The sequence below is a fragment of the Choristoneura fumiferana genome, chromosome 22 (genome assembly GCF_025370935.1).
Source record: "Choristoneura fumiferana chromosome 22, NRCan_CFum_1, whole genome shotgun sequence".
Classification (NCBI taxonomy): domain Eukaryota; kingdom Metazoa; phylum Arthropoda; class Insecta; order Lepidoptera; family Tortricidae; genus Choristoneura; species Choristoneura fumiferana.
Genome location: NC_133493.1, coordinates 12,342,590 through 12,359,568, shown reverse-complemented (window position 1 = coordinate 12,359,568; position 16,979 = coordinate 12,342,590). Strand labels below are relative to the sequence as shown.

Below are 16,979 nucleotides of genomic sequence, written 5' to 3'. Positions count from 1 at the left end.
ACACTAGTACAATCTTTATTGTTATTGCCATAAGAGCTAGTTCAGCTTGAATCTTAACATTTTGGGATAACCTAGCACAGATTTAGAACTGCACAAATTGCAAGATTTCAAATTGGAAATCGATCATTGAAATTTGCATTAGATTGCGTTGTTTCCAATAACTTGTAATGATTTTACATTTCCTGGCTATTAAGGGAAAAGCTATGCTTATTCTAATGCGAAGACTAAAGCAATTTCAAATGCTTACTAGGGTGCTTCTTATTTTTCGACTTTTGAAAAATGATTGCGTCAGCCCGCCATTCCCTTCTATCACCTAAAAAACGAACCTATATTTTTTATTTATTTTTTAGATAGGTTTTTAGGGGTCGCTACCTCGTGTCAAAGTTTGAAAAAATTATGATAATGATAACTTGCAGCTCAATGTACAATTGTACATAAAACAGTTATATTCATCATTTATAAATCAAAATAGAATATAGAAATCTATCTATCTATACATGATAAAGCAAAAGATGGAAAAGATGCTCTTTGGTTGGCCTGTCGTCACCATATATTGGAAATACTGCTACAAGCAATCGTAGTTCAAGCACTAAGTCCATCAAGTGGACCAGAAATATCGATCTTCAAACGAATTAGATCTGCTTGGCCTAACATTGACCAGAATAAGTTCAGTATACTTTCTTCAAACCGTCAGGTCTTTAAGATGCGTAGAAAATATAGCAAGCAGCACCATTTCTTTTGCTGAAAAATAGCTAAATGATTATCAGCCACGTGTCGATTACATGGAACTATTGACACTTACAATAATATTTTTAGGAGCTGTGCCTAATAAAGGGATATCATTCAGAGCTCCAGCAGGTCTTCATCGCGCACGATGGATGTCAAAAGCAATTTAATGCCTTAAGCTTTTTATGTTCAGAGACCAGTTTAAACTGACAAAAAAGAACTTAAAGCCATTACTGAAATTTGCGTTTTCGTCGTTACGATTTTTGTAAGATGCTGCTTCCAAGGCAAGGGTAGTGGTGTGGCAACTTCAGCACCAAGGAATGGCTTGTGGCTGTTAAAAAGTCTTAAGAAATTTTGAAAATATAAACAACGCTATATCCAAAAAAGCTCTAACGAAGTACCTGGTGCATTTGTGGTATGTGTCCGAAGAACTCGTTGCGCTTATTTTTTTTGACGACGAAGTTTCTCTTGAAAGCAAGCAAAAAATGGTGATTGCACTGAATGAGGAAGGTCCAGACTATAGCCCAAAGCGAATCACCTTGGATCTAAGTCACATCGAAGAAAAAAATATTGAGGATTTCGTGACCAGCAACACCTTAAATTTTTTAGAATCCTGGGAATTCCGTCTGCATTTTTGCAAAAAGAACCTCTTCTTTGGGAAGAAGATGAAGACTACAAAGCTTCCAGAGAAATTGTACGTTCTATGAGATTGGTGAACGACATTGCGGAACGCGGCGTAGCATTGATTGAAGAATTTAATAAACTAATTACCACAGACGAAGAACAAAAACAATTCCTTCTTTTGGTTGTGAAAAATTTCAGGCAAAAGTACCCTGATACAAAGAAAACTACTTTATTAGCACAAGTTACAACTTTTTTAACCCTAATAGTTATATAATTTATGTATGCTTGTCTTTTTTAGAACTTAATTAAAGAATTTTCAAAAATACTTTTTTATTTTTCATTCGCTGGTAGCGACCCCTAAATATTGCTTTAAAAATAAAATAAAAATTACGTATTAGTTTTTTTGCGCCTTATAACAGAATAAAAGGGTGACACGCATCATAATAAAAAAAATTTTTTTTTTGCTCACTTAAGGAGCACCCTAATGCTTACTACTGTTTTTTTTCCACTATGGTTTTTTTACTGAAGTTTATTTTCACAATCGGGTTTTTTTCCAATTTTAATCGACCGAAGCTGTCCACGGATGCAAACTTAATCTAAGCTTACGAATGTTTCTGTGTCGATTAAAATAGGGTAAAACCGCGATTATAAAAATGTTAAAGCACATAGTGGGAAAAAAGCATTCGAGTGAAATTTTTGCTACTAGAAAGTAGCGATTCTGGTAAATTGATCTCTCTTAGCCCTAGGCATATGCGTCTGTTACAGACGTATTTTGGCGTATTGCCTGTGCACAACGTCTTTTGTGGCTGACTAGGGAGACCGTTATATATCTAACCAACCGAATATTGTTGTTGCAGATACCAGGTGGCAGCACTCACAGACACGGCCACGACATTTCCACTGAAGATCCGGATCTGAGTGAGACGCACGAAAACTCAACGCATCATGGAAAGGTCAGTGATATTAGTTAATAATATTATGGTACACTACATGTTGCCCACGACTTCGCTTATCGCGCGCACTCTATACTTAATTTTTTTAGCATTAGAAAGGAGGTAAGCGATCATGACATGTGTGTATTTCTATTGAGAAACACTTTTGAAAAATAAGTCATAGCAAATATGTAAAAATTAGCAATATGATTATGATCACTGACCTACATTATTTTGGTATCTAAGTAAACTATTTTTTTCAAACGTTTTTCAATAAAGACTCATCAAGATTGTTTACCTTATTTCTAATGTTAAAAAAACGAAGTATAGATACGGAAACAATAATATACTTAAGTACATATAGCGGGTGTGTAATAATAGATATAACGACTTTTGACCTAACTATACTATAAATAAAATACAACCGATTTAATGTTTGACTTTTTGTGTATAAGTTTTGTCGTTTGTTCAGTCAGGTTTATAGTCAAATTTTGTCTATAAACTGACTTGTAACTCGGAATGAAATATCTAAACTATTTCTCTATTCAAGACGATAAGATACTGGCCATTTAGGAAATCTGAAAAGCGCTAAAACTGTTCTAAATGACTAAACAATTATTCTAATTTCAAACCAAACTGAATTCCAGAATTCCGTTTCTCTAATCAAACTCCATAGTCGTAATAAAGCTAAATTAAGCCTTACTGTGTTGAGTTAAAGTCGTTTTGAAGAATAGAAATATGGCGGTAACAGTTGACAAATTGAAGTTGCGCTGACGCTCCAGGGGTTGGAATTTACATTATGCTGTCTGTTGTTTCATTTGTGTAAAGTGGTTAAGTCACTAGAGAACGCGGAATAGAATATTTATTTTAAATTTTGGCTAAAAGTAGGTACAAAATAATTAGGGGTAGCTTGACATATAGCCTCACAAGCAGTGAGTCAGTTCAAAACTCGGTTTGCACCTCTGATATTTCAGCAATTCACTTATTTCAATTCAAGCTCTCTTATTCTCAAAGGACAAATGGGCCCGGGCTGTAGGATGTATATACTTAATACTAAAAATGATGTTATTGTTGTCTATTTTAGGTTTTTATCCGTGTAACGAACACTGAAGCTACAGAACAGTGGCCAAACAATAGTGTCTTCTTCAACCTAGACAGTATTGATGGAGCTATATTTAATAACCTAAGCTAACCATAAAAAAAACATTTTAATACAAGTTTTTATGCTGACTGTACTTTTTGTTAACTTTCCTTGCATTGTCATTCAATCTACATTTTCATACCAAATTTCAAGTTTATGCTGTTAACCGTTGAAGAGTTCTGTACTGCGTAGACGATCCTGGCCGGACTACCAGGATGTCACTACTAGATTATTACGCAATTTACATAAGTATTCCAAATTTCAAGTCAATCTGACTACTGGAAGTTGGACAAATTTAACTTGCAAGATTTCATTACAGACAAACAGACAGGCAACGGGACAAGTGAAACTAAATAAAAGCTTGTAAAAATTTATATTATTTTAAATGCTCATAGTTGCTGTATTGTTTTCCTTGGACCATAACATCCTGGTGCAAGCTGAGTGTGTTCCCGATTGTAAATTTGAGCTCGCTGCAGGCAGTTCTTATAACACCTTTGTTTAGTGCCTTGTGGTGAAATGATGATAGGATATATCGTACTGCTGTTTTTACAAACTTTTATTTAACATGCATGTGTATTGTGGTTTCAAAATCTTCAAACTATTTTTGACCACTTCCTGGTATCCAACTGAGCTAAAATTTGGCATACTACTGTAAGTCGATGACAAAACAATAATTTGGTAGTGTCGTTTTGGTGATTTGACCAGGATTGTCTGTGCAAGGAGGGAACTTTGCAACGATTAATGGCATCGACTTAAAACTTGGTACGGATATGTACCTAGTTTGGACGGCAATACAAGTAATTAGTCCACACAAGCACAGTTGACAAAAAATCTTGAAATCTCCTCGGTTGAATGATGTAAACAAATATGTATATAATAGATGTAAACGCATCCACTGCTAAACTTATGTTAAGCGTGACCATGGGCAGCGCGGTGATCGTTTTCCATTAGGTGACACTCCTGCGAGTTTGTTTCCTATCATATACGCCCTTTGCTACACATTTTACGGGTATTTATAATTATTTAATACCCCTCCTTTTGGGCTATTGAAAAACAAACACAAGCTTGTTGACTAAATATTCGTTGCTAAAAACTCCGTAACGATAAAAATAACTCTAATTCACCATGATAAACTTGTTCAAAGCCAAGGAAGTTATTTCGAGATGTTTTTCCAAAGAGAAAACAGCAATTTGTGAAATCAGACGTCACAAACAAACTTCCTCATTAACAATATTAGTGAGTACAAACGAAACCGATTAAACTCAGAGAAGGGAACAAAAAGATCCTCCCCCCACTCGCAGTAATTCGAGAGCAAAGTCAGAAACATTAATTATTGTGTAGAAGGAAAAATTTGAAAAGTTCCGACTGTAATAGCTGGGTTCAGTCAAAACACTTATTTTATTTACGAATGGACAGTTCTATTAACCTGGTTACCCAGTTAGCAGTTACGTGTCCGGTCATATCCAAAAATACCGGTATAATGATAGTTATAGTTATATTACAGGAAAGCAATCAAACTTAATAGGCATGATGGTAGCTTCCCATAATCCACTTAACTGTGAAGTTTTGGGTGAACATCAAAATAAAGTTACATTTATTGATAATTATGTTTTCTTGATAACTCAGAAAATAATAATTATTATAATTCATTTCCGATCTTTACATTTTGGTTTTGTATTATGTAGGTTTTGTTTATTGTGCATTAGAACAGTAATTATCTTTATTGACAATATGTCAACTCCGGGTCCCAAGATACAGGCTCAAGCTCAGCCTAGTTTGGGATCCACTGTATTTAATGATTGATTGTAATTATCCTGGTGTTATAATAGACATTTTCATTTTTTTTTTATTAAAAGTTTAGGCACCTCAACAGTTAATAATCCATCTAATCTGATGTTCGAATAATATGTTTAGGATTGTTATGTATTACGTAATATATATCTTATTAACTACTACTTGAGTATCATGTAACTTTAAACATAAAAATGATATGGAGATTTGACATAATTAAAAAACTCATCAACCTTTGTAACAAACCGGAAAGTATACATTTCAACTAAAACAAGACGCTTTTCCTTTAACAACGGGATCCTAATAATAAACATTGAATGGCAAAGTTTCACAATGCCATAATACAATGAGAAGAAACGACAATGGCGAGGGTGCGAGCGTAGTATGCTAATGTTTGTATGTTGCACAAACGAACGTACGACGCACCAGCGACTGACTATAAAAAAGGGAAAAACAGACAGAAAAACTTTATTGCAGACTTTATAGATTTATAGACATGATACCTTCAGAGATAGTACATTGTACATTGTTCCTTAAATTTCAGCCAACGGCTATTATTTACTGAAAATTATTAAATTAATTTTGTTTAGAATATATTAGAATAATTTAACAAAATGACATGTAATAATGATATTACCAATAAAAGAGTATGAGTACAACAAGAGCATAAAACGAGCCATTTTACCCGAGACGTTCATATAGCCACCCGAGTCGATACGGCGAGGGTGGATAGACACGTCGCGGGGAAAATGGGTTTAATGCTCGAGTTTTACACTCTGTTTATCACTTCGATGGCGAGGAAATAAAATAGAAACAGTGGAAACAATAGTTCACTACCTTTTATTGTTCATGCATTACTCTATAATTATAAAACAAGTATAAAATAAATATTAATGATAACTTGATATTACTTCTTTTATAATGCTGCTTTAAAAGCTTTTGCTGATACAATATTAACTTAACCTTGTTCATTGCGTTGTTTGTCATGTTTACAAAACACACAGTAAATAACTTACAGCGGTTAAACGCGGTACCTACTAAGGTTTGTTTTTTCTGTTTCCGAAAGTGTAGGACTATTAAGTCTAATTTTCAGGCAGTTTATGTGGCTATAGCGTGTTGATATGAATCCTTTTATAAATACATGTTTTACTCTGCTTTAATAATTAAGAAAATCTTTATTAATAATAATAAGTATAAGGAAGCCGTGGTGGCCTAGTGGTTTGACCTATGGCCTCTCAAGCAGAGGATCGTGGGTTCAAACCCCGGCTCGCACCTCTGAGTTTTTCGAAATTCATGTTGCGAAATTACATTTGGAATTAACCACGAGCTTTACGGTGAAGGAAAACATCGTGAGGAAACCTGCACAAACCTGCGAAACAATTCAATGGAGTGTGCGAAGTTCCCAATCTCACTGGGCCCGCGTGGGAACTACGACCCAAGCCCTCTCATTCTGAGAGTAGGCCTGTGCCCAGCACTGGGACGTATAGGCTGGAATGATGAGAAATTTGTAAGCCGCCGGTTCACGGTGGATGCAGGCCGCTTCAAACCGAGTGGAGGTTTATGGTGGAGGCCTATGTCCAAGAATAGACGTCCTACAGCTCATAATTACATTAGGTTCCTCAGTCGCCTTTTACGACACCCACGGGAAGTGTTGATCCGTCGTATTCTAAAACCAGGCACGGTAGGGATTACCATGCATAGCTTGACTGAAATCATAGCTCGCACGACCACAAATCTTGATGAAGGCAAATATGTTCTTCTGAAATTTAAAAAAAAAAAAAAACCTGACTGCCTTAGAAAACTAAAAAGAAGAAAACAAGTCTAGTGGACTAGAATTATGTTAAGTAACTTAAGAATTGTTAACCACTAAACTTGTATTCTGCTTTTTAGTTTTTTAATGCAGTCGGGTGTTTTTTTGTTTTTTACTATTTTATTTCATACTTTTCGATATTTTTCTGTAAATGGTAGCTTAAATATATTTAGATGTAGATACATTTGACCATATTGTAACAATATAAAATGGATTTTTCAATTTCCCTGCCATTTTTTTCTTCCGCGGACGCTGTATTACAATATTATTTACCCTAGTCACTCTAACAGTTATGACAAATCCACAGATACCTCAATATATGTTAAAATTTGTTCAGCCGTAAACGGCTAAAGCCTAAAGGCTGCAGAGCAGATCAAAGAAATAGACATACACATCCACATGCATACACTCGAAAAACATAATCCTCATTCGGCCAGTCGCGTAAAAACGCAATAAGACCAGACTAAATGACGTAAAAAGTCGCAAGTGTATGCCGCGCGAGTGCGGGGAAATTATGAGATCATTGTCTATGCATGGAAGGTACAGCGAGCTTATGAGGGGAAAATATGCCAAAGTGACGTAACTGAGGTGTTACTCTAAGTTACAGCAGGGCTACTACGAAACTCGAAGTTCGTATCGTACCGTCCCTCTCGCTCTCGTATTAAATAGTAAGTGTCAGAGGGACCGCACGACACGAACTTCGAGTTTCGTAGTAGCCCTGCGGGGTATAACCAACTAAGTGCAACTGGCGGTGTGGCAAACGATATTCTATACATTGCGTGTGTTGATGATCGTTTTTAATTCGTTATGAGTCATGGAAGCATGGTTACGGTTTTTTGTTGCCTGAGTTTAGTAGTTTATTTCGAAGCGCCGGTTTTAGCGGAAAAAAATATTGGTTTTATGGAATTCTTAAAAAAATATATATTTGAAAAAATAAAGATCATCAAGTTTTTAGATTCTTTTTCTTTCTTTTTTTCTTTCTTTCTTTCAATATCATCAAGTTTTTAGATGCTTTTTCTTTTTCTTTTCTAGGTATTTCTTCTGTCTCTGCTTATGTTTTATTTGCAACTAGAGTTTACCCGCGGCTTCGCACGCCTAAACTATTCGATCTAGTAGTAACAATTGAAGTTCCGGGAATTTTGGGCGTGTCCGACACGCTCTTGGCCGGTTTTTTTATGATATGATATTGGTTTGCTTGAAAACGTGTTTGCGCCAAAACACGCAATAACCTAATAACATTGTCGAGGAAAACAGAACGGCAACTTTACTTTCATTTCGTTTGTTTTCCCCATTTTTATGTATCCGTTTTCTTATAAATCACTGCTTGTTTAATCTTGGGCGGCTGAAGAGGTAGAGCAATTGCTTCGTCTGCTTTCTGTTGCTTGTAAGGACGTAGTTACAGTGAATATAACTAGGTTCTTTAAAAAAAAGGGTGTGAAGAGGAAAAAAAAAACAAAAAGTTTTTTAAAATTCAAAAAAATATTACCAATGAAACGGATACAAAACTCAAATTATATTGTCAAGAAGACATTAATATTAATGATTATCACGGACAGGGATATTTGGAAATAATTCCGATCCGCATTGGCGATCCCTACTTCAATTAGCAAATCTACTGCGTTAAAATAAAGTTGTGTTAAATACCTGTGATGTATACATAGATATCATTTAATAATATTGTAAGTATATACCTCGTTGAGATCATAAGAGCTTTTTATAGCCTAAATTGAATAAAGATATTTTGACACTGACTTTGACTTTGCATAGATAGATATAATGTGTTACAAAATAACCTGTAAAAATATATTAAAAATATATTGTCAAATCCGGGTGGCTATAAGTAAATAGGAAATCGAAGTTCGTATCGTACCTTCCCTCTCACTCTCGTAATAAATAGAATTATGGCCAGCGGGACGGCAAGATTCCAAATTCGAATTTTGCACTTCGTAGTATATGGCTTGGTAAGATGTCATTGTCATAGAAACAGAGTTAGAGTGCGGCTCCACTTAGGCGGAGTCGAGCGGAGCGGAGAGGAGACGTGTATGGATCGGCCAATCATTAGGCCTGTGGCAAACCGTATGTATTCGTTACATTTGAAGTGTAATATAAGGAGATGGTACGTGGTGGTAAATAAGACGATATCTGTAGTTGTGCGTGAAGAGAACAAGAACAAGAACCCTTTTATTAAGTAAACCTTCGAATATATACATTACGATTGTCGCTGACACAAGCAATATGCGTTTATGTAGCAGTAAACTATTGTGTTACTGCTAAACACTGAAAGTGGCCAATTGCCATACTACACCTCCCCCGAAAGTCCCTTCACCCCCGGGGTGGCAGAAAAAAAATTAAACGCATGTTACTTGTTTACAATTTTTTTTTAAATTCCTGAAAAATAAAACCAGAGACCAACTTTGCTATTCTGATAAGTTACTTATTTTAAGTTTAAACATGAAAAGAAAAAAATAATACTGGGTAATTATTTCTGTATTTATCCTAGTGTCACTTGTTACGTAAAATTTTTAGGGAAAAAAAATCTAGACGTAAAAAAAAAATATAAAAATTGTAAAATAAAAATCTTTATCCATATCTCAATAACTTAATTATTCATCGTTGGCATATATCTATGTGCCTATTTATTATTATTTAATTTATTAGTTTATAATGGATAATAGAGGTAATACTTCTTTGGTATTTTAGTATCGGTACTATTTTATATACTAATAACTAATGCCATAACTCGGAGTCATCTGCTCCTAATGTGTGTCTCTTGCACACAACATATATAAATGGGTATTGTCACCCAAGGGCATGGTCACCCTATTTAAAAAAAAAATCCTTGGCATATCAGGTCACCCATTTTGGTGTGCCTGTAATAGTTACGGGATACCGTTTAAGATTAAAATCTCCAATAGGATTTCACAGAGGACACGGTAGTTCACACCATGATCAATCACTATGGACTGGTTCTCTAACTATAGTTTCAATATGTACCGTACCAAAATAAAACTTTAACTTTATCAAGTAAAAATAAATAGTTGGTTAGTAAGTTATCAAATTTCATTCATTTTAAATTGGAATGTTTAAAAACAAATGCGCCCGCGCTCGTCCTAGTTAAAATTTTGCTGACGGGCCGTAACGTGCATTTACCTTCGCACGGCGATATTACGAAACTGAATGTTTCGACCTAATTAAACAACGTGACACTAGAAATAAGTAAAATTTCAAATATTATAATAGACATGAAGTAGTCCGTAAATGAGATGAAACTCTATGGAAATTACCGTACAGCGACAATCCCTTATTTATAATTATGTAAAAATAAATATAGGTACTTAAAAACATGTTAATATTGGATTGCACTGCATCTAATATAATGTGCAAAAAGTTAAAACTTTAAATTATCTTTTAATAACTGTAATAATTTTTACTCTCGCCTGGTTTCGAGGTGATCAGTCTTGATACTAGTTAAAGTATGAATCATTACAATTAAATTGTAAATAGTGTAATTTCTAAATTTGTTTCTTTTTATTATTATTTTAGTTAATTTGAATTGTTATTAATTGAGCTAGTTAATATATTTCATACTAGTTAACAAACTATAGGTACTACTATTTATTAAAATAACTAGAAAATAAGACCAATAAAAAAAAACCTTTCGCCATAAACGGCAACAGCGTCGCTCGTGCTGGTAGCACGCCGCATCTTGGCTGCTGGCGCGGCGGCTGGCATCGGGGTCAGCGTCAGGCATCACGCACGGTGCAGCGGGGCGGCACGGCGCGGCACGTGACTCGATGCTGCTCCGCATGGCACGAGGACTGTTGGTGTTCGCGTTCATGGGCCGGGCTAACCCTGGACTCCCCGGAACATGGGCCGGGATTTCCCTGGACACCTCTTGATTGGGCCGGGATAACCCTGGACACCTCTTCTTTCTTCGTTTTTCTTTCTTCTTACGGATTTTATTTTATCTTTCTTATTTTAAGTATTTTAGTTTATTAAATTATTTCTTCATATTTATTTTTACTTCAATTTCTTCATTCTTCATTTTCATATAGCTTTATTCTTTTCTCTTCTTACTTCATCTCATTTTATTCGCTTCTTCTTATTTTATCTTTTTATTTCCTTAATTTCTTCTATTCAATAAATTCTTCATATTTAATGTTATTTTTTCTCTTCTTTCTTCAGTAATGTATTTTACTTTGTTGATCTTCATTCTTCACATTTGGAAGTCTGTCTTGAATTAGTTTTCTCAATCTTCTTAATATTTAAAAGTTTTTACTTCTACAAAAATTTTTTTTTTTCTTCTTTTTCTTCATGATGTCTTCATATATTATTTCTTCTTTTGATCTGACTGCGTGGTTTTCTTGCGGTTAGATTCCGTTGGTTCGCAGTGGCAGGGTCGCCATGTAATATAAGGAGATGGTACGTGGTGGTAAATAAGACGATATCTGTAGTTGTGCGTAAAGAGAACAAGAACAAGAACCCTTTTATTAAGTAAACCTTCGAATATATACATTACGATTGTCGCTGACACAAGCAATATGCGTTTATGTAGCAGTAAACTATTGTGTTACTGCTAAACACTGAAAGTGGCCAATTGCCATACTACAGAAGTAACGAATCGTTACTCACGCATACGTCTCATTACCCGTATAACCCCGTATCGGTCGTACTCAGTTCTGGTTCAACTGTCATTCTTTAATTATTTTAGAGTAGCGCGTTAGGGCGTTCATAAATAACTCTCCAGCTTTACAATACTGTTATAAATTAAAATAACTTATTATAATTACAATATTAGTTTAGATTTATTACAATAATCACTTAAAAATATACAGCAGAACATTACGAACTGCATAAAAAAAACAGTTACGATGCGTCACATCTAGACCAACGATACATAACGATACAGTTCGGTTTTGCTTTGTATAAAGTACGTTTGTTCATACCGTACGGTGACGGGATGCGGTGTTTCTGCTGCATGGTCGCATCATAAGTAACGATACTAATAAAATAACGAATACATACGGGTACCAAGGTTTTCGTTACTTTTACAGCCCTACCAATCATTAGTTGAATCCACATCTCGTCTCAGCCTTGTTATCGTCAGACATGTAGGGATTGGTCGACCTAGACGGCGATGGTGGGATGAACTGGACTATTTCATGAAGGACTGGCCCTTGTATACAGTGGACAGAGAGCTGTGGAAGTATTTTGCATAGCAGTGGGACAGAATAGGCTAATAATAATAATTTTCCACATTATATTGTTCAATGGAGCGAGCGTAGAATTGATTGAAGTGTCAAAGCGCTGCAGTTATCTCCCAAAATACCCGCAAATGTGTTTCGTTACAACACGCTGAACAAATCTTTAGCGCCTTATTTTTCCATAAAATTGTTTTTTGAAGCGCCTTCGTCACGGGGCGCCTGTGAAACAACATTTTCCGACAAATTGCCCGCTTCTTTGGGTGAAATTGTTTGTTTTCAACGCGTTCTGCTTGAATGACTTGCACTCTATTAACTGTTTGCTTATTATATTAAATGTACAATAAGATTGGCTACGAGCGTGTCGGACTCGCGCGCCGAGGGCTTCGTACAAATTTGTAGGTATTTCAAAATATTATACGCTTTAACGGCCGTATCTAACTATAAAAATCTAGCTTTAACACAGGCTTGCTTCTAATCAAACAAAATTATAATATGCAGTTTTATGTTATAATTTTGTATTATTTTGTTTTTATTACGTTTAGCGACAATAGAAATAAAGGTAGTGCCAAGAGAGTTGTAGTGAATGATTACACACACAGCTACATGAAGAACTGATTGAAAAAAAGGAGAATGAATGAAATGTATGTATGTATGTAAACTCTTTATTGCACATAAAAATAAAATAATAAATGAATGAGTGAATGTCAAAATCCCGCTGTCATTACATGACATATTCTTGTGTGCGTGACCTCAAATCTGGTGGCACTACCTATACACAGTGTGCATTAAAATCAGCTGCCTAGAGAGCCACATTTCGACCTCAACGGCCATCTGTTCTCCGTGCTATAATAATATAGCCTGCTCAGTGACTCTTTAACGAGCTAATTCGTTTGGCTACGTCAGTGGCCCTCTTTCCTTTACGTAGTACATTACTCTTTATCATTATTTAATCATCCATACCTTCGTTGAAGTGTCAATGAACAGGCCATATACTCATAACACGGAGAAAAGATGGGCGTTAGGGTCGGAAAGTTCTCGAATGGAGACCGCGGATCGGCAAGCGCAACGTAAGACGTCCACCAACGAGATCAACGATAGGAGATGGGTGGATCATCCACCATCTCTTTCTTCCCTCGTCTTATGCCGTGTGATAGAAAGAAGTGGTGAAAACGATGGTGATTCCAAATGTGTTAGACTGTAAAGCCACAACCATATAAAATTTATGCAACCGATACCGTTCTGATGCGTCACCACACAACACAAGATAAATGTGAATGCAGCTTAAGGCGTTTGGGTCACGGTGGATGCAGACCGCTTCCAACCGAAGCAACTGAAGCTCTATAGGGACACCTATGTCCAACAGTGGACGTCCTACGGCCGATATGATGATGAAATCAACCATAAAACACGTTTCATTCCAACCCCAGCTGTATATGAAACCGGAAAGTGTGTCAGGAAAAATCAAGACACCGAATCGGAAAGCATTTCCTCCGGCACAGATAAACACTTGCGGCCGCGAAATATGGAAAATCCCCATTTCCCCCAAACAATTACATATTCCGGTCGGCTGTATGCAAAATCGCGCGTGCCCGAAATCTCCCACTCGAGGAATTCGGGGAAAAATGTAAACATAATATAAATTTTAAGCGCGAGTATGCATTGTAAAATTCATGGATTTGAGAGAGTTAGTTTCAGATGTGGATGGAACAATAGTAATTATGAATGTACGAGTGTAACTGGGTAAACAAGCTTCACCCGGCATTAACTCGAAAACACGTTTTACTAGAGATAAGACCAAACTATATCGATTGTTCCCTCGAAAACCCCGTCATAGCAAATTTTAATCAAATTATTAAAGCCGTTTTCGAGATATCCGAAATAAGAGTTTAGATTTTTAGCTAATTTAGCTATTTTCAATAAATTATTTGTGACACTATATATGTAGGTTTTACGCAGGTATATACGTTTTTACTACATGGTAGCAGTCAACACTAAGTTGTACCTACTCATACAAAGGTAAAATACATCAAAATTACTGCATTGTCTTGTAATTTTGATATGATTAATTTCCTTTTTTTTGGTTGTACTAACTATTATGAAATAAATCCTATGTTACTCTACAGTCACCTGTATTACTATCTGCCACAGCGAATCGTGCAAAAATATCTGGCATGTCCTGCCAGCCCTAGAAATAGAGTCGTATCAGATATTTATGCACTTTGTGTCCTACTTTTAAATATTAACCTATTATAGAGATATTTATTTGCAGGTCATTACACATAACTAAACATTTACCTACATGTTTGAAAATTATCTTAAAAACTGTTAACACCATGTTTAACGCAAATAAAACTTAACTCTTACTTTACCTACTTTAGGGTGCCTGTCCACCGAAGTGGAGCGAGACAGAGGAGTGGCGAGTGAAATAAAAATCCACCAATATAATTGCATAAAATTTCCGGTCCTCTTCAGTGGACTAACTAGCTTAAAAATTTGTACAAAACCAGGAAGCGGAGCGAGGAAGAGGAACGGGGAAGCAGGGCGGAGAAACGAGCGTGAGCAGAGAAGCGGGGAAACTCGGCGGATGGAAACAGTCCGCACGAATTTCTGATCGACCTGACTCCTTAGCGCTGCGAAGATGATCCCTGCCGCATCCTTCCGCCACCGCCCTACGCGACAACACTTCTATCTCACCATTTAGATGGTTGGCAGTCCTTTACTGTGCGTTTGTCCAGAAATTTCCTGCCTCGCACTGCTAAAGTCTTGAATGAACTATCGCCTGTAGTATTCCCGGACCGATATGTCTTCAAGAAAAGAGCGTACTCCTACCCAAAAGGCCGCCAATGCACTAGTGACTCTTCTGGTATAGCAGGTATCCATGGGCGACGGTAATCGCTTACCGTCAGGCGATCTGTTGGCCCCCTATTCCATAAAAAAACCTCCGCTCCGCATTACCCCCCTAGCTCCGCTCAGCTGCCTCGCCGCCAGTAGACAGGCATCCTTAAGTCGAATGTTTTTGCCCATGTAAAGTTGTGTACATGAAACAATTTTAAACAGATTACGCGTATTGAGTGCGGCTGTTCATGACATATGAGAGACAGAACCCATTTTGCCGTTTATTTCTGCTTGGAATAAACCAAACATCAGCATGAAGCTTGTAATAACGGAAAAATCTGTACAGATAAATTGCTTCTAACATATATTATTATAAATACATTATTATGCTAGCTTTCACGGTCAGGATAATATTAATTGTATATTTAGATGTGCGAGCGAACGTTGGCTTTTCAAATTGTTACCGTAAACTTTTTCAGGCCAAACTTTAAGACCATTGACATATGTACTAGACTGCATGTTTCTTACATCAAAACGGTGCACAAAAACAGTTCACAGCGCGGTTTTGTGAACAGTTCACTATAGTCTGTTGACGTCCGTGACAGCAGTTGTGTCAAAGTAATATTGATGATTGATGCGCCGCGGGTTTTGTTCCAAACCGCCAATCTAGTGCCGTAAGGTACCTAAATAGTTTTATTTTTATTTTTTATTTGACTGGATGGCAAACGACTAAGTGGGTCTCCTGATGGTAAGAGATCACCACCACCCATAAACATCTGCAACACCAGGGGTATTGCAGATGCGTTGCCAACCTAGATGCCTAAGATGGATACCTCATGTGCCAGTAATTTCACCGGCTGTCTTACTCTCCACGCCGAAACACGAGTGTGCTTCACGGCAGGATTAGCGAGCAAGATGGTGGTAGCAATCCGGGCGGACCTTGCACAAGGTCCTACCACCTGCAAAAATAAGCAGATGTCGATTGCGTTGCCATGGTAACAAGAATCGTTTATGTAAACTGTTGTCGTTGCATTGTTCATAAATTGCACGTGCATGATATACATCAGTTAAGACGGCATTAAGCTATTTCTAATGCGGGCGAAACTGCGGGTTAAAGCTAGTGTTTTATAAATTATAGAAAGCCACGGTTTTTGAATTTTCCTTTGCTTGCACTTTACATAGTTTTTAGCAAATTTCATGACTCTTGGTCAGTGACAAGCACCCCATTGGTTTTGATTCCTTTGCAAGTCACAAAATCGTGACCAGCTCAAAAAATCCTAGTACAGGATCCTGATTATTGAAGCTTAAGTTACATAACAGAGTTTTAGATCACTAGACTTAGTTTTCCATGTTAGTTTCTGTATTTAGGTTTTTTTTTGCACTCGGGCTTTTGTGACTTTTGTATTTTTTTTTGTTTCATACTTTTTTGTGTTTCATATTTGTTTAATATACATGGAGTGGGTTCAGTACCTATTAGCTATAATTTATTTTAATACCCTTATTGTTACAATTAAAAAATAATGATTCTGTATCCCTCTCCAAATATATTTTAAAACATTACAATATAATTATATTCTATGTCACTACTGCAGTTATTGCAAATGTAATGACTACAGAAAGGACCAAATAAATGGACGTACAGTCACCAGCAGAAGTAGATGAGCATTTCTGGTGCTCAAAATGATCTAAACACTCTTATTACCTTGGCAGTAGAGTCTTGTGTGAATCATTTTTAGCATCGTAACCGCTCATCCACTTCTGCTGCTAACTGTTCATACATACGTTCAAAAAATGGTTCTCTATCGTTTGCCCAACTTTCATATGCCATAAAGTATCGTTTTCCATAATTTACATTTTCCATAAAGTAATTTACTTACTTCTGAAATAGTATTTTCTTCAGAGTTGATATGGGTTCA

General features: G+C 36.3%; 1 protein-coding gene across 1 annotated transcript in view; it reads left to right on the top strand.

Annotated features, from left to right (window-relative positions):
* Nucleotides 1-16,979, top strand: part of LOC141440152 (ADAMTS-like protein 1) — a 245,715-nt gene that overhangs the window by 125,713 nt on the left and 103,023 nt on the right. The window contains exon 3 of the mRNA XM_074104615.1: nt 2,208-2,303. Within this exon, the coding sequence (XP_073960716.1) occupies nt 2,208-2,303 (96 nt within the window). The remainder of the gene's footprint in view (nt 1-2,207; nt 2,304-16,979) is intronic.